Source organism: Tamandua tetradactyla, chromosome 2, assembly GCF_023851605.1.
Source record: "Tamandua tetradactyla isolate mTamTet1 chromosome 2, mTamTet1.pri, whole genome shotgun sequence".
NCBI classification, from domain to species: domain Eukaryota; kingdom Metazoa; phylum Chordata; class Mammalia; order Pilosa; family Myrmecophagidae; genus Tamandua; species Tamandua tetradactyla.
Genome location: NC_135328.1, coordinates 115,806,428 through 115,832,307, shown reverse-complemented (window position 1 = coordinate 115,832,307; position 25,880 = coordinate 115,806,428). Strand labels below are relative to the sequence as shown.

Genomic DNA, 25,880 nt, shown 5'->3' with positions numbered 1-25,880 from the left:
GTTTCTAAGTGACAGGGCTAAGTCAGGAACAAAACTGGTCTAGTTCAAAGAAACTTTTCAGGTTTGTCAACCCAAGAGTCCAAGAAGGAAAAACAGGCTTAAGGCATGCCATAAAAAAAATCCTATTGTGTCCCAATAGCACCACTGCTTTAATTAAGGAACTTGCCAGAGCAGTAAGGAAAGAGCATTATTTCCATTCACTTGGTCTGAAGCAGAAAAATTAGATGAAACTCTGGCTCACCTGGAAAACAACGTTGCTATGGCCCTCAGCTCCGGATGCTGTGACCCTTCTCAGCTTCACAAGCTCTTGGTTTCTGGCTGGGCTCATGCTTGCTGTGAATTCTATTCCGATATCTGGCCTGGAGGTCTCCCCTGCCTGGGTGAAGGAACACAGCCTCTGCTGATGTCAGAATGCCACCTGCTGTTGAAAGGAATGAGGAAGGAGAAGCTTCAGTCTGGAAGTTTCAACAATAAACTACTGAAAGATTTGGGCAAATACCAAGTTGGGGCAGGGCAGGTGAGGTGGGTGGGCAGGGTGGAAGCTTCTTGTCAACAATGGCTTGTTCTGGTCAGGCTCACCCGTCTCATTCGTCTTTCTCACCGGTCCCCATTACTGGCTTCCTATTTTCACTCATGAGGAGAATATGGAGAATGACACTTTCTCTACAGTCCTCAGTGAGCTAGGATGTTTTCTCTGTGTAGCTGAGAGTGGTGGGGGTGATAGGGTCGGCTGCTATAAAAAATTCACTTATTATGTGCTAGGCACCTGCTAGCTACTTCGTATACAATGGGCTTGGCTTGTCTTCGGAATAGCCTGATATTACATTTGGGAAAATGGTGGTGGAAGAAAGCTAAGGAGTTTTCTCTCAGAGTCATTTAGCTAGTAAAGGGAGAAGCCGAGTCAAATTTAGGTCTAACTCACCCACTAAGATGATTATAGTTAAAAATATAACAAGCGTGGACAAGGATGTGAAGAAACTGGAACCCTCATACACGGTTCGTGGGAATGTCAAATGGTGTAGCCCAGTGTGGAAAATAGTTTAGCAGTTCCTCAAAAGGTTAAACATAAAATTACCATGTGACCCAGCAAACGCACTTCTAGGTGAATACTCAAAAGAACTGAATGCGGGCACTCAAACAACTCTATATATGTCAATGTCCAAAGCAGCACTGTTCACATGGCCAAAAGGTAGAAACAACCTAAATGTACATCACATGACGGATAAACGAAATGTGGTATATCCATACAATGAAATTTATTTCGTGATAAAAGGAATTGGAGTACTGGTACATGCAACAACATAGGTGACCCTTGAAGACATTGTGTTATGTGAAAAAAGATGGACCGAGAAGACTATAAACTGTGTGGTTCCATTTATATGAAATGTTGAGAATAAGCAAATCCATAGACAAAAAGAGTAGATTAGTGGTTTGTCTGGGGCGAGGAGAAGAGAGATGAGGAGTGACTCTTCATGGGTATGGAGTTGTTTTTTTTGGGGGGGGAGTTGATGAAAATGATCTGAAATTAGATGGTGGTGATGGTTGCTTAATAAAAACTGTTGTCTTAATAAAAAGGCAGCTTGCATTATGAAATTATTCGCTGTAGGATTCTTTCAAAACAGGAAATTTCCCTGATGCATTTCAAATGAAGTATTATGTAACTATTAAAATTGTAATTGTGTGGCCTGTGTAGATGCATGGAAGATGCTTATAAGTGAAAAACTAGCATTAAAAAATTGAACATTGCACAGAGTACATAAAAGACTGGAAGAAAATACTAAATATTACTAGTGGTTATTTTTGGTTGTGGTTTTTATGGGTGCTTATTATTTTCTCCTTTATATTTTTCTGAATTTTCTATGGTGAACATAATTATTTTATTAAAAATATATATGTGATGATTAAGAAACCACTGGAACCATTTTGCCCAGATTCAAATGTTGGCTCTGCCACTCACGACAGCTCACGGACTAAACCCAGCCTGCCACGTGTTTTATAGGGCCCATGAGTGAAGAGTGGTTTTTGCATTTTACAAGTTAAAAGAATAAAAAATTTAAAAGAATATTTCATAACTCATGGGAGTTTCATGACATTCAAATTTCAGTGTCCAACAATGAAGTATTATTGGAACCCAGCCATGCCCATTCATTTACATATTGTCTATAGCTGCTTTTGTGCTAAGGTGGCATAGTTGAGTAATTGTGAGATGACAAGCCTAAAATATTCTCTATGTGGCCCTTAATGAAAAATTGTGCTGATCCCTGACTTGCGAGCCACGTAACCTGGGGCAAGTGACTGCGTTCTTTGCTCCTCAGATTCATCATCTGCAGAGTGGGATGGTAGTACCCATTTGACAAGGTTCTTGAGATGATAAAATGCATTAATAGTCTTAGAAACACTTAGAATAGTGCCTGGCACATAGTAAATCTGTTATAATGTTGTGCCGTTTTGAAACTGCTGTGTACCCTGGAAAAGCCATGTTCTTTAATCTGGTTCAATATTGTTGGGTGGGATCTTTGTGATTAAGTTGTTTCCATGGAGAAGTGACCTACCCAATTGGGGGTGGGACTTTTGATCGGGTGGTTTCCATGGAGATGTGTCTCCACCCCTTCAAGGACTGCAGTTTGGAAAAAGCTTCAGAACCAACACAGACGGGAGACTTCTGGAGATGCAGAAAGAAAACACCCCTAGGGAAGCTATTTTGAAAGAGAAGCCAGGAGAGAAAGCTAGCAGACACTGCCATGAATCTTCCCAGCTGACAGAGAAACCCCTAACATGATCAGCCTTTTCTTGAGTCAAGGTATCTTTCTTTGGGTGCCTCAGTTTGGACATTTTATGGCTTAGAACTGTACACTTGTAATAAACTCCTTTTTTAAAGGCTGTTCCATTTCTGGTATATGCCATAAGCATTATGGCAGCTTTAGCAAATCAAAACAAATATTGATCTTAAAATGTTAAAAAAAAATGTGCAGTGATCTCTAAATAGTAATTTATGTGTGTTTTAGGTACATACTTTCTACCTAAAGTCAGGTATGTGGTTGTTCATATGATATGTGGTGCATACAAATGAAGGCACCAGCCTTCCTGTTTGATGGTGGGAAAGGGCAGCCCCTCCCCACATCTCTATCATATTGGTATTGTGGGAAAAACTCTCTCTGACCTCTCATTTACTTTGTGTTCCTGGACTTCTACTCCAAACCCTCGCCATTTACCAGCACCATTCGAGCTTCCTTATATTTTAGCTGCTTAATGAGTTTTGCTGATGAAGAGGCATGAGAATTTTCATTAATTCTTCCCATCCCTGCACCATGCTATAATAAGTCATCGTGCTAGCAATGGGGGAAAATCTTATGGAATGTGATTATGAGCAGTACAGATAAATGGAAAGCAGATAACATGAGAAACTTATATGTAAAATTGTTGGAGGAGGAAACCAATTGCTGCAACCAGATATAATCTTTATGAACTGAAGACTATCAATCTAGTTTAAGGGCATGGAATATCCTTACCCTCTGGAGGAAAAGACAAATTTTCAATTTGCCATCTGTGGTTATAATGGCAGAAACTTGACTCCAATGCCTGACCTCCTTGCGAAAACTGTTCTTAAAATGCAGCAACCTCATGTGTTTTCTTCCCTTGGCTGTGGAGAAAGACGAGTTTGGAACTCTGCACAATAAACTGCCCCTTCCATTTTTCAATTACACCAGCTAAAAGGAAAATGTGAAACTTAGAATAAATTGCCAGTGCAACCACGATACCAAATACAAAATATGCTGATCCTATCCAAAGAAGTTTTAACTTAAAATGCTATGTGTTTGAAACCTATGGTTAAGGGCTTTTGAGAATTAATGAAAATTTAAACTCTTTGGTTGCAATACCAGAATTAATTTGATTTATGGGACTATCACTTAAAATGATGGTTCCTTGGTAGAAGCAATGACTCATTTTGCCCAATTTGGAAATAGAAATTGTGATAAGAAAATGAGGTAAAAGGAACCTCCTATTTTACTAAACTACACTGTAAATCATTTTTCAGTTGTGTAGAATCATTATGTGGAAGGAATAAGCTTTGCCATTGCCGTGTCCCTCAAACTCAATTTCAACTTCCACATCACATGCAATGTGCTGGTTGGAAAAGGTTTATGTACCCTAAAAATGCCATGTTTTAATCCTAATCAACCTTGTGGGAGCAACGGTCTCTTCTAATCCTTATTCAGCACTATAGGCTGGAAACTTGATTAGGTTATCTCCATGGAGGTGTGGCTCCATGTGGGTATTAAGCCTGATTAGATGGAGACATGTCTCTGCCCATTCTAAGTGGGTCTTGATTAGTTTACTGGAATCCTATAATAGAGGAAACATTTTGGAGAGAGCTGAAAATTCAGAGAGCAAAGGAGGATGACAAGAAGCCCTGACAGAAAGCCAGCAGATGCTGCCATGTTCACCATGTGCCCTTTCAGCTGAGAGAGAAACCCTGAACATCATTTGCCTTCTTGAACCAAGGTATCTTTTCCTGGATGCCTTTGATTGGACATTTCTATAGACTTGTTTTAATTGGGACATTTTCTCAGCCTTAGAACTGTAAACTAGCAACTTATTAAATTCCTCTTTTTAAAAACCATCCCATTTCTGATATATTGCATTCCAGCAGCTAGCAAACTGGAACATGTGGTAACCATACCACACAGGCTTTTTAGCCCAATGATTGCAATATCCTCTTTTGTTCCTCAAAAGTTGCTTTATAAAGAGTGAGAAAGCAAAGACTGTAATATACAAGCTCATGAAATAAAAATAAATGCTCTCCATATTTTTTGAAAATATGAAAGTAAAAAGATTAATTCCATTGTTTTTCTTCCCTTATACATATAGTTCTATAATGAGGCAACTGTTTCTTTTGGTGCCATCATTTCCAAAAAGAGTAGAATGAATTTTTAGAAATTGTGTACAATTGCTCTATGTTGAACATGAGGTAGTATATATTGCAGCACAAATTTTATCTGCTCCCTGCTGTTTTTCCCCCATCCAAAAACAGTTCGTATATTAACATTTGTCTATAAATCGTGAAGTATTTAATAAATCAAAAATGTTATCCTATTGTTTACAAAGCTTCATCTAATTAACCAACTCCAGTTATTCAGATCATCCAAGAGAAAAAAAGCAAAAAAAAGTGTACTTGACATAGAGAATATTTGGGTATTTGTTTTTCCAACAAAATCACTTTTGCAGCTAAGTTTTTTTCTTTTCAATTCCCCCAGTACATAGCAGCTACTAGGAAAGGCTAGCCAGAGCACTTAACAGGCTGGCCAACTCTAGTCCCGCCAAGAGCCAAGTTCTGGAAAGAAATGAAGTCCAGGGAAAGCACAACCAAATCAGTTCCAACAGTGCTCATTCTATTAGTGGGGAGAGTTGGAATCTAAATTAACCCACGGGAAAGGCAAGTGTATTAGAGGTTAATAAAATGAACAATCCAATGGGGTGTCAGGAAAGCAGAGTTTACCTAATCTGTGTACTTTGAAATTCTCAAAATATTTGCAAATCCATGCTTACTTGAAGTGACTCTGAAGGCACGAAATACAGGCATACCGTATTGATTCCATTAGGAATGTATGCTTGGAACTGCAAGCTATGGAATGGTCCTTATCTTTGTCTCTGCTCTCTCCCCAGTGCTTGGTAAACAGGAAGGAAACTAAAATCACTACATACCCACATGCCCCGGGAAACACATGTGAGCTCCAAAATGAGTTGTTAGGGAACCCATGTTCTCAAAGGTCAGCTCTCCCCAAGAACAAAGGCCTAGAGTGAAGTAAGTAGAGGACTTAGGATGCAAACGTTGAGGCACTCACTCCCAGAGTTGTGTAAGTACGGGATCACCTGCAGTGAGCATTTAAGGAAGGAGCGCCTCCTTAAATGTCTCACCCTGGATGCCAGTCTAACTCCCCCTACTCCTGGCTCTACTATGAAAAAGTCTTTGGGTTTGTTTCAGATGAGTATAACATAGCAGCTAAGAGGGTAGGCTCTGGACTCAGACAAGCTTTCAATATAAGCTTTATCTGCTACAACTAGCTGGGACTTCGGGAAAATCACTGCCTGTTACCTCTCTAAATGCCCTTGCTTGTCTACAAGATGGGTTTAGTGGCTGTGCCTGTCTTAAGGATCTGTTGTGAGGGTTAAATGAGGTAATGCAGGTAAAATGTCTAGCACTGTGGAGTGAACAGGCATGTATTCCAGACTCTACAGAAAACTGTATTCTTAAGAAAAGTCCTTCACCACTCAGGTTTGATTCTCTAGGGTTAAATGTAAGGTATGTTACCATTGCACCTGTTCAGGTAAGGCTTACTAAAGGAGTGAAGAATAAACATTGATTTTTGGCCTGGGGTATGGTATTGGCAACATAATATTTGTGGATGAATAAAGACTTCCCAAGAAGCGCATTTTAAAGTCTGGGAAGATATGATTTCCAGAGATCAAAATCCTCCCTTTTAATAGTAACATTCTGAGAAAATAATTTTTCTGAGGGGACAGCAGAAACCAGGGTTTCACTCCTGGCTGGGTTTGTGCAGAAATTTTCCCCAATTTTTATATATAACAGGAGTTAGTAATGGTGCTCGCTGCACTGCTCTGGCAGATCAGGTGGAGTTAATCTTGTGCAATTCAAAGGTCCATGAACTCAGCCCAGGAACTGAACATTTCCGGCTTCATTTCCTAAGCAACACTGCACTGGTCATTCCGTGTGGGAAACACTCTGTCCCTTTTTGGATGATAAAACAGGACCCAGTTCATGAGAAATTCGTGAGTAGTTTTTGTTAACTGAGGAAATAAGGCTGCTATTGGAAAAAAAGCATTTTCAGGACATTTTCACTTGAACTTGGATCAGCCCCTGAACTCGTTCTTTCTCATTGTTTGGGAGAGGACACTGACCGTCTTGTATACCATAAGACTCCTTGTGCCAGGAGCAGTGCCTGGCCTGCAGGCAGCACAATGTGTACAGAAGAGGCTTGAATGTTCAGATTGCATCTTCTAAATACCAACCCCCCTAAAAGGAATCAGTACAAATTGTGCCTTGGACTTTTTGTGCTAGAAACAAGGAAGCGTTTAAACATGAGGTTGCCTCATGTTTAAGGCCTACTTTGTACCTAAAAGAGGTAGGAGTGATCTGGAAAAGGCTAACAAAATAAAAGTTGAGACAATTTTAACATCAAAGAAAACAACGGATTGAAACACATCTATGAAAATTCATGAGTCCATAATGATTTCTTTTTTAAATGAAAACACTAAAAAAATAAAACCCTCATGCTTGATACCATCTCAGATAGTTTAATTCCTTACTGTAAAACTTACTAATGAAAAAGGAAAAAGCAAGCATTTCTGCTGTCCAGAAGGAATTGCATTTTTCATGGTAACCAAATAGCCACAGTTGATGAAAAGAAGTTACCCTTCATTTAATAATGACAGAAGCAAATATAGAACAAATGATAAAATTAGAAAAGCATCATTTTGAGATCCCTTGAGCAAAGGTTATCATCAGTTGGTACCAGATCCCTGCTTGGGCACTGGACTTTGTGTGGAGAAAAAGTCACATTGCACAGTTGAGATGCTGGCACAAGGGTAAAAACGAAACAGTGTAACGGAGAGATAGGCCAATCCTAATCCAAACAGGCAATTTGCTTTAAGTGCGTCAATGAGGTAGTATGGATTTCTGCTGTGGCACAATGCAAATTAAAAAAAAAGCTTATTAACAGCTCTGATAAATTCTAGCCTAAATATGTTTAATATGAATCCATCAAGCCTTTAGAGCTATCTTCCAATTCACAGAGAATATAGGATATATACGGACAGGCTGCAGCATAACATGAGCTCTGACTTGTCTAGAAGGTGTTTTATCATCCTTAATAAGTCAGGGTCTTTCATAAAAAAATGGGGACTAATTCTAAATGTAAAGAGAATTAGGAAACATAGCCAAATATAAGCATGCATGGCCTTAGACTTATGGAGAAACCAACCAGCCATCAAAACTTTTTGCATCAATATAATTGGAAGAATTTTAATATGGACTGGGCATTACATAAGATGAGAAGTTATTGACATGGAAAGGTTGAGAACCTTGACTGAAAAAGTCAGATTAAATACAGTATACACAGCATAAACTTATTTTGATTAAAACAAACAAAAAACCAGCCAAGAGGGGTACACGCACCTGTGTGCATGCACACACACACACGAGCTCAGGGAACGCTCGGGAAGGATATTTACTAAAGTGTTAACAGTGGTGATCCCAAGGTAATGGGAATATGTTTCAGTTTCTTACTTATAATTCATATTTTCTGATTTCCTAATGCGTTTTGGGGATTGAATCTTTTAAGCCACTTCCCTTTGGGTTTGAACCTATTTGTAAATAGGAACTTGGAAGATGTTATTAAAGGTGTGTATTGTTAGTGAATAGGATCTTTCAAGGCCCAATTTAGATGAGGCCAATTCGAATCAGGGTGGGCCATAATCCATATGTCTGGAGACCATATAAAGAGAGGAAATCTAGAGAGAGACACAGATGACAGAGCAGGAGTAGAGACCGAAGGAGAAACCACGTGACGGAGGCAGGCAGAAGCCAAGGACCTCCAAGGATTGTGGCAAGCCGACATCAGAATCACAGACTCCAGGAGGAAGCACGGTCTAGACAGACCCTGACTTTGGGTCTCTAGTCTCCAAAGCTGGGAGTCAATCAAGTTCCAGTGTTGAAGCCAACCCATTGTGTGGAATTTGTCACAGCAGTCCTGGCAAACTAAGACGATGCGTGTATATTGTTTTTGTACATGTATGTTTTTGTGTTTTGTTTCTTAAGAATTCTGAAGTCAAACTTCCTGGTTCACACCCCACTTGCACCTGTAGGATCTTGAGCAGTTTACTTAGTCTCTCAGAGCCTCCATTTCCAAATGTCTCAGGGTTTTGTTTGACTTTAATGAGAACACTTGTGACATTGTTGGAACTGGGCTTGGCACTTAATAAATGGGCAAGAATAAATGACTCATTATTGTAAGTACTCAACTATGTCCTGAATAAATGAATATATGTAGCACTGTTTGTATATATGCCCTCATCCCAGTCTAGCTGATGGGTTTCTAACTTTCTAGCAGGGGATCATTTGAGAACCTGTCAAGAGGTTAGGACCTGGTCAGGGCTCAGGTTCTAGGCTCGCCATCACTAGCCCATCTGCAGGACTGAGCAAGACACTTAAGGGCTCCAATGCTTGGTTAACTCATTGTCAGCTTGGAGGAGAGGTGGGCAGGGTAGGAGCTGCCTCAAATGTGCAGCACATCGGGAAGATGACACAGACCTGGGTCAGAATGGATTATTCAGTATGACTGTGTATAACAATCTGGGGACACCATCTAGAGAAAATACAGCATGATGGTTTCCCCACTCACTGGTCAACATGCTGACTCTATTTTTCTCAAATCTACCAAAATGAAACTGAGGGCTATTTTTTCCAGCATTTAGTGAACAAATTTGTTCACTGAATCATGTAAATGTTTATGATCGTAATTCTTATTCTAGAGTAAAAATTCTATAGTATTTATCATCATATACAGTACTACAATGTACTTATTTACTGAATTTATTGTCTAGTCTTCCCTGCTAGACTGTATGCTCCATGAGGGCAAGGATCTTTGTTTTGTTCATTGATGTATCTCCAGTGCCTAGAATGGTGAAGCTTGGAACATAGTAGATGTTTGAGAAATATTGGTTCAAGTATTCAAAAATCCTAAGTTATCAGCTTGGATATTGATTTCTAGTTGTTGCTCTTGACTCCATGATCTTGATATAAGTAAGAGATGGGGCTTGGGTCTACAGCTTTTGTAATGGGTATATTCACTTGTCTCCACCTAGGACTCTGCTGAGACCAGGAAAGGTCAAAACTATCTAAAAGCTTGAGTGAGAGGCCTGATGGAAGTCTGTGTTAAATGTGTCACCTATAATGCAAGATCGGGTTTCCCCATAACTCTCCCTCTGCTTGCATTAGTCACAGGAAGTGAGTAGGAAGGCTGATTCCCAACCCCGCCCCTTTATTTCCTCTAATGGGCGTGGCTGATCACAAAGGAGCCAACCAAGGCTGAGAACCTTAAGTCTCCCAGAGTGGGGTGGGGAAGGGATATGGGGGTGGACCCCATGCTTAGTGCAGCCTTGGCAAGAGGCACGGCACGCTCCAGGAAGGAGCCTGCCTAATTAAGTGTTGTCAGAGCATCTCCTTTGTCCAAGCCCCAAACAACCACGAGGCTCAGATATTCTACCATACACGCTGGGCCACATAGCTACAACCTGTTGGAGTCAGGCAACCCAATCCAGGGCTGCCTGCCTTGGAAACATGGGCCTTTTCTACTACACCTCTAGCTCCCTTTGGCATCTCCAGTCCTGAAACAAAAATTTACCGGGGTCCTATTATAAGCCAAGTACCTGGAAGTCATTAGGAAGCCAAAGGGAGATCCCTAGCCTGATGGGGAGATGGTAGAATTCTAGAGAAAGGGGCAAAGGCCACACCAAAGATTATTGGTCTGAACATCTGGGTGGAGGCTGCCACCTCCTGAGATGGGGGAGTCTGTGGCTGAGGTGGCTTTGGGAGAAGAAATACAAGTCCAGCCCTTTCCACACTAAAGCACCCTTTGCTTCTCCCTTCTTCTATCAAAACACTCTTCTATAAGGTGGGCCATGGTGGCTCAGCAGGCAGAGTTCTCACCTGCCATGCTGGAGATCTGGGTTTGATTCCTGGTACCTGCCCATGCAAAAAAGAAAAAACCAAAAAATCCAAACAAAAAAATCATTCTTATATGGAGCCTTACCTCAGCATTACACTTGTTTTCCAGAATGAATCTCTATCAGTCTTGGCCCATCAGCATATATCGCCTCTAGGGCTTTAAGCATTATCTCAATTTGGGTTAGGCCTGTAAGCAAGTGCAGGAATTCTTTTTTTTTTTGCTGGAAGGTGGGAGGTGGGATGGATGGGGCTGCAGAGGGTGTGGATGCAGGGGTTGGAGGAGAAGCAGAAGGGCGGTCAAGGGGTGCTTAATGATACAGATTTTATCTGTACATGCTGTTTTGATTCTTTAAAAATAAATCATGCAAAAATAAAAAAGTAATGCAAAGCATGTTGGATTAAATAATAATTGTCAATTTTGGCTGGTGGGAACATGATTGTTTGTGATTTTACTCCCTGCACTTTCTGTGTGTGAGAATATACATTAGAATGAGGTGGTACTGGTGAAGAGCAGACTGCCTAGGGTTCGAGTCCCGGCTTTACCACTTGCTAGCTGTGTGCCTCAATCATGTTCTTTTTGCATGTCATAAGGAGTGAATGAATTAATATGAGCTATCAAAGGGTTTTGCTTTTCTCCTCTTGTGGCGTCTTCACCAGACTTTGATATCAGGTGATGCTGACCTCACAGAATGAGTTAGGAAGTGCTCCCTCTTCAGTTTTTCAGAAGAGTTTGAGAAGAATCATTGTTAGTTCTTCTGGGAATGTTTGGTGGAATTCATCAGTGAAGTTATCTAATCCTGGCCTTGACTTTGTTAGGAGGCTTTTGATGACCAAACGAGTCAAACTCTTTATAGGTTTGTTGAGATGCTGCTATTGGTTTTATAACTAATAATGCAATTACAACTGATTGTAAGTGAACAAGAAGATTCACAAAATTTTAGAACTACGAGAAATCTTGCCTTCTTGGTAAAAGAAGTTCTGCTAAGTAAGGCCCTCACACTCCTTGGAAGCAGACCTGGTGTGTGGAGGGCAGCAGCTTCCACCTAAGAGCTGCCAGCTCGCTGGAAAGACCTGGAACACGGAAGCCAAAGCATCTGCTTTAGTCCAGTCACAGTGACACCCACACAAGAAAAGGAGGCCTTCCTTGTGTTTGGCAGAAAGAACAAGTTATTTATATAATAGGAATCCCAAGAAGCAAGACACAAGGCCGTTTTTGCACCCTTTAGCTTTTGATTGTTCCCTCACTGCCCTTATCATCCTTCTCCCCCTGCCACCTGCATGCAGACTGGGTCAGCTGTGTGTTAAATGCATGCATATCTTGAAAGTTGAGTGATAGTTTCTTTCTCGCTTAATTCCTTTATAAACCAAATGCATTTCTCAACTGCCATCTTTGCTGAGAGAAAATGATCTCATTTGTATATTGCTTCTAAATGAAATGACTTTCCCCCTCAAGTGTCTATTAACTTAAATTTCACATGTAAATTAGGAAGATAAATAATTCAGTTTCTAGTCCTTAGTGAAAAAAATTGTTTTCACGAATCCATGAAGGCATAAAAGTCCTAATTTCTCGTTGCAACTCAGACGTCTCTGTACCTTTTGGTTTTCTTCACTTCCCTCTCAGATTTCCTCATTCCTCTTCCAAAGCATTATAGTCTTAAAGCTGACTTTTATTTTTAGAGGGACTTAAACACCTCAGTGAATATTGGTTACTGGATTGCTTATTTGTAACTGGTAGAAGCAGTTCAGTGTGTGGAGCAAAAGATGACGACACAGGGACCCGACACTTCCTGGGAGAAGAGGTTCCACTAGCAGAGTCCACTTCCCTACTGCGACCCATACCTCAGCCCCTTGTGCCCTGACTGTTCCAGGGAATGTATACCCATCCATCACTCCTGTTTGTTGCAGACCTAGTGAACGCTGGGCAGTCCTTACCTGAAGCTCAGCCCTACCCTGGCTGCAGTTACCCTATACCTCCGTCCTTTCCTGAGGCACCAGCCCCTCCTCTCTGACCACTCCTTCTTTTAGTCCTCCCACCCTTGAAGCACTCCCCAGGGCTTCCTGGTCTACCCATCCCTTTACCCTAGGTGGGGAGGGGCGGGCTGTGACTTAGACTTTGTCACATAGGTTCATGGATTGAACCCTCTGAAATCATTCAAACATTTCGCATGCATGAGCATGTCCTTTTCTGGAATGAGTGTTGACCTTTCACCATCATTTTTAAGAACCCATGGTCCTGTAAGAACCAGTGGAGAAAGAGGAAGAAACAATGAGGAAGAGAGGCAAATGAAGGCCACATTAGTAGGTGGCAGTCACATTCTGCTCTTCCCAGGTGTCCTCATGGACACTGAATGCTGATGATTTCCAAACCCTGCCCTCTCGGTCCTGAGCGCCACACCCTTATTTGGAAACTGCCCATTGGCCATCTCCACCTGGATGTCCCTCAGGCACCTCCAACTTAATGTGGCTAAACTAAAATCAAACCCCCCAAACTGGTTTTCATTTCTGTTCTTTCTCCTGTAAAAGCTATTGCCTTTCAATCTGCAGAGTCAGAACCTTGGGAGAGAGTCCTGCTTGTTAATTTACTCTTGTCTCACACCCAACCAGTCACCAGTTTTTACCTCCTCATCCCTGGCCTTCTTTCCATCACCCCCCACAGTGCCTGCCCAGTCCAGGCACTCAGCTTCTCTCACTTAAACCACTGCCAGTTTCTCTGCTAACTTCTTGCCTCCAGTTCTCCTGTCACTCTCCTGCTCAATATTCCTCACTGGTTCTCTATTGCATGCAGAAAAGAAATCTAAGCCAGATGTGTCAGGTTCTGGTCATCTCCCACCCAGACCCTGCTAATCATGTTCCATTTTCTAACATGATTTGATCAGCAATGCTCAACAAATTGCAGCTTCTAGATTCTACTAGGCTTTCCCACATGCCTCTGCAGATACTGTGTCTCTGTATGCAGCACCACCACACACCCTCACTCTCCCTTCACTGTCAACATGCAACCCACCAGGAGAACCCTTGCTGACCCTTCAAGTCTCTTTCCTCGAAGGCTGCCTCCTCTTTGATGCCCTCTGCTTCCCCAGTGACATGGGCCAGACTCCTGACACCTGCCTTACTTCCCGGGTATACCCCACTTAGACACACAACTCCCAGGTCCACACCCCCATTATACTGCATTTTCATTTTACACAGGAGCAAATCTCTGAATCCCTGAATGGTTACCCAAGACAGTGTGCACTTGCTCCACGTATGGAGAGCCTAAGCTAGACTAGTAGAAGAGGAAAGCTTCCAAATCTTTCGCAAGCACAAGAAGAGCAAAGGGGATGCCCAGAGAGTTCCAAAACCCACACAAGGAATTTGTGCCATTTGACATCATTTGTATCATGTATTGTCTTTTGCATGCCAAGATTTGTGGTTGTGGGGATCATACAAGATAGTAATGTGGCATTGTACTGAGCTTAAAGAACTTTATAAGAATAATCTACTTACCTTATTTCCTCTGCTTGAAAACAAAGATAGTTTCTTTCCAAATTTTCCTCCTCAGAGCTTAGCACTGTGGAGAGAACTGCATAAGTTCTCAATCAGCAACATTTTGTTGCTGTTCAGAGTTCAGTAAATTTTTTGAATGTTGTGCAAAATAATGAACTAGAAAGAGGACATTTTCTAATAGTTCTTATAAAGATAATTTATGCCCTTGAGTGACATGTGGCTATGATGTCCCAGATACTCTCGGGAAATAATCAAGCAAACACTTCCACAGAGGTGCCTGTGAAGCAGGCACCATTCCAAATTATCTGTTTAATCCTCATAATAGTCTGTAGTACTATTCATTATTCCCATTTCGTAGAAGAGGCAGCTGAAGTACACGTGGATTAGGTAGTCTGCCAGTTCTTTCTTTTTTTTTTTTTGATGCCGAGTCCCAGCTCATTCTGGGATTTCTGTCCCACGTTGCCAGGAAGGTCCACCCCCCTAGGAGTCATAGCCCACATAGACAGGGGGAGGGCGGTGAGTTTGCTTGTTGTGTTGACTGAGTGAGAGAGGCCACATCTGAGCAACAAAAGAGGCTCTCTTGGGGGTGACTCTTACGCCTAATTTTAAGTAGGCTTAGTCTATCCTTTGTGGGGTTAAGTTTCATATGAACAAGCCCTAAGATTGGGGGCTCAGTCTATTGTTTTGGTTGTCTCTACTGCTTGTGAGAATATCAAGAATTCTCCACTTGGAGAAGGTGAATTTTCCCTCTTTCTCACCATTCCCCCAAGGGGGCTTTGCAAATACTTTTTTATTCCCTGTTCAAATCACTCTGGACTTTATTGGGGGCATCACTCTGGATAAACCTACAAAATCTCATGCCCTACTCAAGGTTCCATGAACCATGGTGTTCAATTAAGCCTAGAGTGTATAATGATAGTGACTAAATGTACAAATTTAAAAATGTTTTTGCATGAGGTAGCTTTCCAGTTCTGTGTGAGACACAAGACCAGAAGCCTGAGCTCTTCAGCTCCCAGCACCCTGCCTCTACCTTTCTCCTCCCAGCCCCTGCCTTCCACAAGCTCCCCATTTATATTACCTCATTTAATCCTCACAACAGCGTGGAGGTAGGTACTATTATTACATCTTTCAACAGACAAGGAAACAGGCTCAGGGCTGTTATGCCAGTTAGGCAAGTGGTGAAGCCAAAAGTTGAGCCCAAGCAGACAAACTCCAAGGTCCAAGCTCCAACCTGTGCTGCTTTACTCCTGGCCCACTCGCTCAAACCAAAGTAGCCTAAACAGGAAGACTAACACCTTGAAGCAACAGCGAGTGAGTAAACTGGTTGGGGGGAATGTAGGTGAGCTTGGTTCACAAGCCTGTTGAGATTGACCCCCTTAGCCCTGAGAAACGGGGATGGGGCCTGGGTGGGTGGGACTTGGGTGTGACCTAGAAAAGGCTGGGAGGCACTGGGTACGCCATAAACCCTTAGGGGATGGCAAGGAGTAGCCAGTTCAAATGCTTTGGGAATGCTGGAGTTCAGCTTCTTTTGAACTCGTTTAAGGTGACATGCTGTTTCCTGTGTGTTGCGGGGGTGGGAGGGGGGCAGTGGGAAGCTGTGATTCACAAAACAGGCTCCAACCCCACAATAGCTGTGTGATCTGGGTTCCTAACACATCTGCAGGGGCGTTTGATAAGGTTTTAGAGCCGACCACTCTACCACTCCTTGCCAAATCCAGCTGTCTTCGTTGGGGCTCATTTTCCCCAGGCCCCTGGCACTGCTGGAGCCACCCTTTCTCGTAGACACTCCCTGCCCTGGTCCCCTCTATGCCTCCAAGGATGCCTCTTCCCACTCCTGACCCTCTACTGTGGCTGTTCCTCTAGATCTAATCCCACAACCCAAACCATCACCTCTGGACTTACCAAATCTATTTCTAGCCCTGTCTTCTCACCCTAGCCCCGTTTTGATTTCCAGTTACCATCTGGGCATTTTGTACCAGTTTCCTTTCTTGACACAAACCGCCTTGGACCAGATGCCCTCAATGACCTAATCCAGCTCTACAACTTGGTTTAGGGCAATTGGACAAAATCGAGGCACATTTAAAAACGTGCATTTCATGTGATTGAACATTCCACCTACAGAAATCCATCCTACGAAATACACAAATCCTCAGAGACCCATGCAGAGATGATCACTGCACATTTATAAAAGAAAAAGTGTTAAAACAGCTTATTGGGGAAGTAGTGAATTATAGTACATCACGTCATATGAGCAAGCAGCTTTTAGTAAGTGTGGCATACCTATGAGAATGACATAAAAGGATTCTGCAAAATACATTAAAAAAAAAAACCCAACAAAACGAAGTTGCCAAACATACTTATATCACTCCATTTGTGAGTGTATTTTAGAGGAAACGTGTATATGAATATAAATCGAGGCTTAAAACAGGGTTGCCTTAAAATGTCTTTGGAACTAAACCAAAAGCTAAAGCAGGGATGAGAGCCTAAAAACAGAGAATGGGGCCTTATTTTAAAGTATTAAGTTGTTGAAAAGTTTAAAAACTAATCTCAGGTTAAATCTTTTTTTTTTTTTTTTTTTATGGGCAGGCAATGGGAACCGTACCTAGGTCTCCGGCATGACAGGCGAGAATTCTGCCTGCTGAGCCACCGTGGCCCACCTTCAGGTTAAATCTTTATGGGTTAGATTGTGACCCTGATGTGGGAAAGAACTTGGTACCCACAGATGGCCTTTGGGCTAGAGAGCAGAAACTCAGAGCAGAATAACCCTGCACCCGCCTAAGGCATTTTATTCCAAGGACTACTGGAAGCCACGGAGCAGTTCTAAGCAAAGGAGAATGGATATGGGCAAAGCTGGGAGACCAGTGAGGACATCTTTGCAGGAGTTCCTCTAGATCTAATCCCAGTGATTTTAGTGACTCCGGAAAAGGAGATAGGGACAGATCTGGAACCATTGGGGATTGTTTGGCTGTCATTTACTGAGACAAGGATTTAAGATTAAAGGTTTAAAGCTAAAACCAGAGATTAGCAGTTCGGTGGTTTGGGCAAGAAATATTTGAGGTTCTCCTGGAACACCAAAGTAGAGAAAGGAGGTTTGAGGTCTGTGAATGTGGCCTGCAGAAGATAACCTGGGGGATCAAATGACATCATGCATTTAAGTCACTCAACACAGTGTCTGGCGTTTAGTAGGCACTCAATAAATGCTCATTTCCTTCCCCTCAAGAACCTACTCATTCACGGAGCTGACTATCAACGATTCGTTCCAAACACGCCAATGGGGCAACAGGGCTAACTTCCAAGCACAAGCCATAACGAGTTTGTAGAGTCGCACAAAGAAAACCATTTCAGAAGAGTTGATTCTGTTCTCAGTACCCACCGTTTAAAACACAGACAGTCTCCAGGAATCCTGGGCCTCCTTCCCTCCTTCTTGGCACGCACGATGAAGGTTAGAACACCAGCCTCTCACCTGCTCGCCTGCCAGGATGCCTTATATGCTGGAATGCCTGTGAACCTCTCCGGCCTGGGCGGGGTTACACTCCCTTTAAAGGATTTGTTTGCTTTCTTCCATCCCCCACCCAGTCCCACCCCACCCTGATAAGTCCCACCCTAGGGCAGGCTTCGAAAGGATAGACTATATGAGCTTCAGGATTTTCAGTTCCTGGAGAAAAAAGAGTTAATCTCTAATAACTACTAAGGGAAATTTCGGGTTTGGCTGCAGTATTTATCATGGAAATTTGCTAAAATGAGGCACTCCTGCCTACCAGGCCTCTTTCTTCCCTACCTGCTGTGCCCTTGGGATAGTTCTCATCTGCCTCATTTGTGCAATGGTTATGGATACCTTTGCTGGAGAAATAGTAAATTACAAAAGCATTGGGTCTCTTTTTTTCCTGTTGTTCAGTTGAAAACAGACTCTGAAAACCAATGTGCAGAATAAGTTTATTGAGCTACATGACACCAGTGGGAGAAGAACTAAAAGAAAGTTACTGCTTGAAGAAAAATGGGGGGGGGGGGGGGCAGTTTATATACCTGCTTAGAATAAAGAAAAGGTGTGGGGAACGGGGAGGGGGAGGCAAGGAGGGCATGAGCTATATGAGATGTCTGGGCACCATAAATCTGCAAAAGCTGCCCAAACAAAATGCTTGCGTAGGGATGGGCTCACCTGAAGGAAACTAGCTAGTGTCTGCATGACTGTTTATCACAGTTCTTTCTGGCAGAGGCAGGTTTTCTTTTTTGTGTGCTGTATGGTGGGGTCACATTTCATTATTTTTCCATGTGAGTATCCCGTTATTGCAGCACTGTTCGTTGAATTTTTGTTTGTTTCTTTTTCTTGCTTGTTTGTTTTTTGGAAAGTGCATGGACCAGGAATTGAACCCCACATGGCAGGTGAGAATTATACCACTGAACTACCCTTGCACCCCCGAGGCAAGGGTTTTAATTAGCACCACAAAGGATTGTTGATATGTCAGCCTGTGCAGTTGCTTTTTGTTTCTTCTTTGTAGTTTCCTGAGCAAAAATGAAAGTTTAAACAAATTAAGATGATTAGTAAAGCTATTTTCCCTTCTAACTTCACATTGTCTTATAATTCACATTGTTTCGGGTATTCTTAAAATTTATTTTCTCCAAAACTTTTTTTTGTTTTTTGCAAAGGGAATATAAGGTGTTATTTATATTATATTATATCATAGAAGATACAGGTATCACAATAAAAAATAGGTGGATATCATACAGAGAGCTACTAACTGGAGAAAATCACTAGTAACCTATAGATTTATATTTGTTGAATTTTTTCTCAATGCACAACTTAGCATCATTTTTTTGCAAAAATGGTAAGAAACTGTATAGGCTGATTTGTAATATATTTGCTTCACTTAAATATATAACTGAAAACTTAATGTAGGGTTGCATGGGTGTTTCAGGGGTGGAATGCTCGCCTTTCATGAGGGAGGCCAGGGTTTGATCCCCAGACCATGCACCACCACCCCCCCCCACAAAAAAACTTAATGTATTTGTTTCACTTTTAAGCACATCTTTTTATATCATTAAATATATTTCTACGGCAGAGTTTTCCTAATATTTAATGGCTTTAAACTAGTTTAATGTATGATGTTTATAAAGTGTTTTCCACATGGGGCCTGATAAAAAATCATTCAATGGTTAAATAAGTTGAGTGATTTTCTACATGGTCCCCATACTTGTTTGACCATAAAAGCATCCTTTCTCCGGAAACGTGCTGTGTGACCAGAGGGACCCATTTGGACAGTGCTGATGCTGTAATTTATTGAGCAAATATCTAATTGCTGAGCATTTTGCTTGCCTCCCTAATTGTGCTATCTATCCCAGATACCGCCCTGAGGTATTCTCATCACGTCTTCAATAAAATCCTAACTCCTTCCTCTCATTTATGGGGTCCAAAGTCTGCCTTTATGGGGCCCAAAGTCTGCCGCCTTTCTGTTTGTTCCACCTCCTCTCCTGTCCTCGGCCCTATCCTGAAGCCCCCGTCACACTGGCCAGGCCAACCTCGCTAACCAGGTCAGCCTCAGTTCAACTCTGCCCCAGCAGTTCTCTCTGCCCAGAAGTTCTTCTGGATTTTCATTGGAAGTAGCCACCGAGTCTCATTCTAGTGCTCTATCTTGTTTTCATGCTATATGGAGCATTTATCACTGCCAGATGCCTTCTGCTTCATGCATTGGCTTGTTCCCTGTCTCTTTCTTCTCCTAGCACGGCAGCGTCTCCTCCCCTCTGGCGATCTGGGTGAAATGAGGCAGATTTGCTGCCTGATGTGCTCAAATGACCATCAGGGTTTCAAAAGGATGAAAGAGTTTATTGCTAAGCAACACAAAGCAGATCAGATGGCTTATCAGCCTAACAATCTGTCTCCCCAACCTGTAGTAACTAATAGTTTTATATTATCAAAAAATGGGTGGGTTCAGAATAAGAATGAGGGCCTTTAAACCTGTATAGCTTAATGAAATGCCTTGATACGCCCTAGAAAATATTAAGCAGATAATTAAAAAGTATTGGCCAAGTCCCTTGAGGGCTGGGAGAAAAAATATAAAACTATTAAACCTTACCACCAGGGACTGCCCTGATGCTGTGTCAAACATTAGGGACACCCAAATCAATAGGCCAAGCCCTCGATGTTGAGGCTTGTTCTTGTGAAGCTTGTGTATGTAGCAGAGAAGTTTAGTCTACCTATAGGTGTGCCTAAGAATTACTTCTGGAGGACCTCTTTTGTTGCTCAGATGTGGTCTCATTCTATCTAAGCCCAACTCTGCAAGTGAAATTATTGCCTTCCCAACTACATGGGACATGACATTCATGGGTGAACGTCTTCCCGGCGACATGGGAAAGGACTCCTAGGGATAAATCCAGCCCTGGCACTGTGGTATCAACAATTCCATCCTGACTAAAAGGGGGAAAAGAAGTGTAACTAATAAAGTATCAGTAGCAGAGAGAGTTCAAATAGAGTTGAGAAGCTACTCTGGAGGTTGCTCTTAATGCAAGTTTCTGTTAGACCTTGCTACCTATCATAACCTGCCAACCCCCAACCAGGACTATTCCAGCCAATTGTAAAGAACACCTATGGCAATACATAAGATTCCACAAGGGTTCCATGCACTAGGGTAACTTTCCAGAAACCTACAACTTCCAGATAGGTCCTTGGACCAGATAAGTACTGAAACCTAGAGGGCCCACCCTCTTCAGAATATCAGCTAGTTCCGTCTCTGTACCCCATATTATCTAACTTCCAACATGAAAAAATTAGAATGGACATAGCCTAAATACCCCTAAAAAGTGGGAGAAAGATCAAAGGTGATGGTGGAGTTATACAGAGAAGGTAGGGTTTAACAAGTAAGTATGATTGCTGAATCACTATACTGATATTTCTTTTAGTATCAATATCTTAGAGCAGCTAGAAGTAAAAACCTGAAATTGTGGAACTGTAACCCATTCCAAACTCTGAAATCTGTTCTATTACTAATTGTTGCACTGTGCTTTGAAGTTTATTGCTTTTTTTTAATTTATTTTTTTTATTAATTAAAAAAATTAACTAACACAACATTAGAAATCAATCCATTCTACATATGCAATCAGTAATTCTTAATATCATCACATAGGTGTATGGTCATCATCTCTCAGTACATATGCATCGATTTAGAGAAAGAAATAACACGACAACAGAAAAAGAAATAAAGTGATAACACAGAGAGAAAACACAAATAAAAATAAAAAGTACAAAAATATGTAAGAGAAAACAAAAAACAAAAAAAACTATAGCTCAGATGCAGTTTCATTCAGCGTTCCAACATAATTACATTACAATTAGGCAGTATTGTGCTGACCATTTTTTTTTTTTTTTTTTTTAGAAATCATACCATTCTACATATGCAATCAGTAAGTCTTAACATCATCACATAGATGCATGATCATCGTTTCTTAGTACATTTGCATCGGTTTAGAAGAACTAGCAATATAACAGCAAAAGATATAGAATGTTAATATAGAGAAAAAAAAATAAAAGTAATACTAATAAGAACAAAACAAACAAAACAAAACAAAACCAAAACCTATAGCTCGGATGCAGCTTCATTCAGTATTTTAACATGATTACTTTACAATTAGGTATTATTGTGCTGTCCATTTTTGAGTTTTTGTATCTAGTCCTATTGCACAGTCTGTATTCCATCAGCTCCAATTACCCATTATCTTACCCTGTTTCTAACTCCTGCTGAACTCTGTTACCAATGACATATTCCAAGTTTATTCTCGAGTGTCGATTCACATCATTGGGACCATACAGTATTTGTCTTTTAGTTTTTGGCTAGACTCACTCAGCATAATGTTCTCTAGGTCCATCCATGTTATTACATGCTTCATAAGTTTATCCTGCCTTAAAGCTGCATAATATTCCATCGTATGTATATACCACAGTTTGTTTAGCCACTCGTCTGTTGATGGACATTTTGGCTGTTTCCATCTCTTTGCAATTGTAAATAACGCTGCTATAAACATTGGTGTGCAAATGTCTGTTTGAGTTTTTGCCCTTAATTCCTTTGAGTAGATTCCCAGCAATGGTATTGCTGGGTCGTATGGCAGTTCTATATTCAGCTTTTTGAGGAACCGCCAAACTGCATTCCACAGTGGTTGCACCATTTGACACTCCCACCAACAGTGGATAAGTGTGCCTCTTTCACCGCATCCTCTCCAGCACTTGTCATTTTCTGTTTTGTTGATAATGGCCATTCTGGTGGGTGTGAGATGATATCTCATTGTGGTTTTGATTTGCATTTCTCTAATGGCCAGGGACATTGAGCATCTCTTCATGTGTCTTTTGGCCATTTGTATTTCCTCCTCTGAGAGGTGTCTATTCAAGTCTTTTTCCCATTTTGTAATTGGGTTGGCTGTCTTTTTGTTGTTGAGTTGAACAATCTCATTATAAATTCTGGATACTAGACCTTTATCTGATATGTCGTTTCCAAATATTGATTCCCATTGTGTAGGCTGTCTTTCTACTTTCTTGATGAAGTTCTTTGATGCACAAAAGTGTTTAATTTTGAGGAGTTCCCATTTATTTATTTCCTTCTTCAGTGCTCTTGCTTTAGGTGTAAGGTCCATAAGACCGCCTCCAATTGTAAGATTCATAAGATATCTCCCTACATTTTCCTCTAACTGCTCTATGGTCTTAGACCTAATGTTTAGATCTTTGATCCATTTTGAGTTAACTTTTGTGTAGGGTGTGAGATATGGGTCTTCTTTCATTCTTTTGCATATGGATATCCAGTTCTCTAGGCACCATTTATTGAAGAGACTGTTCTGTCCCAGGTGAGTTGGCTTGACTGCCTTATCAAAGATCAAATGTCCATAGATGAGAGGGTCTATATCTGAGCACTCTATTCGATTCCATTGGTCGATATATCTGTCTTTATGCCAATACCACGCTGTTTTGACCACTGTGGCTTCATAATATGCCTTAAAGTCAGGCAGTGCAAGACCTCCAGCTTCGTTTTTTTTCCTCAAGATGTTTTTAGCAATTTGGGGCACCCTGCCCTTCCAGATAAATTTGCTTATTGGTTTTTCTATTTCTGAAAAATAAGTTGTTGGGATTTTGATTGGTATTGCATTGAATCTGTAAATCAATTTAGGTAGGATTGACATCTTAACTATATTTAGTCTTCCAATCCATGAACACGGTATGCCCTTCCATCTGTTTAGGTCTTCTGTGATTTCTTTTAGCAGTTTTTTGTAGTTTTCTTTATATAGGTTTTTTGTCTCTTTAGTTAAATTTATTCCTAGGTATTTTATTCTTTTAGTTGCAATTGTAAATGGGATTCGTTTCTTGATTTCCCCCTCCGCTTGTTCATTGCTAGTGTATAGAAATGCTACAGATTTTTGAATGTTGATTTTGTAACCTGCTACTTTGCTGTACTCATTTATTAGCTCTAGTAGTTTTGTTGTGGATTTTTCCGGGTTTTCGACGTATAGTATCATATCGTCTGCAAACAGTGATAGTTTTACTTCTTCCTTTCCAATTTTGATGCCTTGTATTTCTTTTTCTTGTCTAATTGCTCTGGCTAGAACCTCCAACACAATGTTGAATAATAGTGGTGATAGTGGACATCCTTGTCTTGTTCCTGATCTCTGGGGGAAAGTTTTCAATTTTTCCCCATTAAGGATGATATTAGCTGTGGGTTTTTCATATATTCCCTCTATCATTTTAAGGAAGTTCCCTTGTATTCCTATCCTTTGAAGTGTTTTCAACAGGAAAGGATGTTGAATCTTGTCAAATGCCTTCTCTGCATCAATTGAGATGAACATGTGATTTTTCTGCTTTGATTTGTTGATATGGTGTATTACATTAATTGATTTTCTTATGTTGAACCATCCTTGCATACCTGGGATGAATCCTACTTGGTCATGATGAATAATTCTTTTAATGTGTTGTTGGATACGATTTGCTAGAATTTTATTGAGGATTTTTGCATCTATATTCATTAGAGAGATCGGCCTGTAGTTTTCTTTTCTTGTAATATCTTTGCCTGGTTTTGGTATGAGGGTAATGTTGGCTTCATAGAATGAATTAGGTAGTTTTCCCTCCACTTCGATTATGTTGAAGAGTTTGAGGAGAGTTGGTACTAATTCTTTCTGGAATGTTTGATAGAATTCACATGTGAAGCCGTCTGGTCCTGGACTTTTCTTTTTAGGAAGCTTTTGAATGACTGCTTCAATTTCTTTACTTGTGATTGGTTTGTTGAGGTCAGTTTATTGCTTTTTTGTATATATGTTATTTTTTTTACAAAAAAGTCGATAGTGATGATAAAAAAAGTATTTATTCCTTCTAGCCTCTAATGTTCTGGAGCAGCTAGAAGGAGCAAATAATGTATGGTAGCCCATGACAAATGCTGGGATCTGTCCTGTAACTACTTGTTGAAGAGTGCTTTGAAATTTTTTTGCTTTTTTATTTCTTTGCTTTGTATATATGCTATATTATACAATAAAAAAGCTAAAATAGAAGATTAATTGTAAAAAAAAAAAACAAGAGCAAAAGCAAGCTCTGTGAGTACAGGGATTTAGTTCGTTCTGTTTACTGTTGTATCCACAACATCTATAGTAGTGTCTGCCATAGATTTTCCATATGTATTTGTTGAATAAATAAAATAATCTTAAAAAAAAAAAAGATGGGCAGGTTTTAGGATAATGAGTGCAATGACAAAGTTAGAGTTGATCTAATTATTGTGCATATGCAGATTGAGTACATGCTTGGTCACAGAGGCACGTGAGAAAAATGGTGGCCTTAATATGATGTTGGGCATGATTTTTAGTATTATAATGACATATAGGCTACTTGTAGGTTAAAGTTGAAGTTACTGTGCACATCACGGGACCAATTTTGGTTAGATCCAGCTTTGTGTAGTAAGATAGTCTAGGAATGGGGATGGCTAAGTTCTGGGCTGATGCAAGGGGGCCCCTTCTTTAATAAATACTAGGGGTTGTATTTAGTGATCATAAGAATTTAAAAGTTGAAAAACAAGGTTAGAGGATACAAATGGGGGTCAGTTACAAGAGTTTTACATTCATAAGATAAAAGCTATATAGTTGTACAACTAACTTTTGGCCTCGCTTGTCATGCAGTTAAGGTGCTAAATTGCAACCTTTGCTAATTTAAATAAATTATAAAGGTCTATCTTTCTTTTCCAGGTGAGACCTTGCTTGTAGCCTTTATCATGTTACTGAAGCTTATGGACTAAAGAATTTCAGATGAGGTACTGAACATAAGTGATACGAGTGTGGTAACATGGTCCTAGAGCTCGGGCTTTAACAGTTGGGTCCCTGAACCATTTACTGAGAAGAGGAGACAGGGAGAGGAGCAAATATAGCAGGAGAGAGTCAGACACGATGTCTGGACTGTTCTTAGGGAGACACCTATTGGGCATCCAGATGGAGGTGTCAAGGAAGCTCGAGCTGAAGTGTGGCCAGAGCTGGAGATAGAAATGTAGGAGGCATTGTCATTTATATAAAGGAAAAAATTAGTTGTTTTATGCCATGGGCTTCTTGGATGATCTAGTGAAGCCTATAGAATAATGCTTTTAAATGCATGAAATGAAATCTCTAAGATGACAAAGGAAATCCTATCAAAATATAGTTAAGTGTTTAA

The 25,880-nt window shown here is 40.8% G+C and overlaps 1 protein-coding gene across 5 annotated transcripts in view; it reads right to left on the bottom strand.

Moving 5' to 3' along the window:
- Window positions 1–17,727, bottom strand: part of SLC28A3 (solute carrier family 28 member 3) — a 66,886-nt gene extending 49,159 nt beyond the window's left edge. For 4 of the 5 annotated variants that reach the window (XM_077148543.1, XM_077148544.1, XM_077148546.1 and 1 more), the window contains exons 1-2: window positions 17,604–17,727; window positions 242–421 (exon numbers count right to left, since the gene is read on the bottom strand). In XM_077148543.1, coding sequence (XP_077004658.1) covers window positions 242–328 — 87 coding nt within the window. In that variant the 5' untranslated portion in view covers window positions 329–421; window positions 17,604–17,727. The remainder of the gene's footprint in view (window positions 1–241; window positions 422–17,603) is intronic. The other variant, XM_077148545.1, reaches the window with a different exon arrangement.
- Window positions 17,728–25,880: the final 8,153 nt, after the last annotated feature.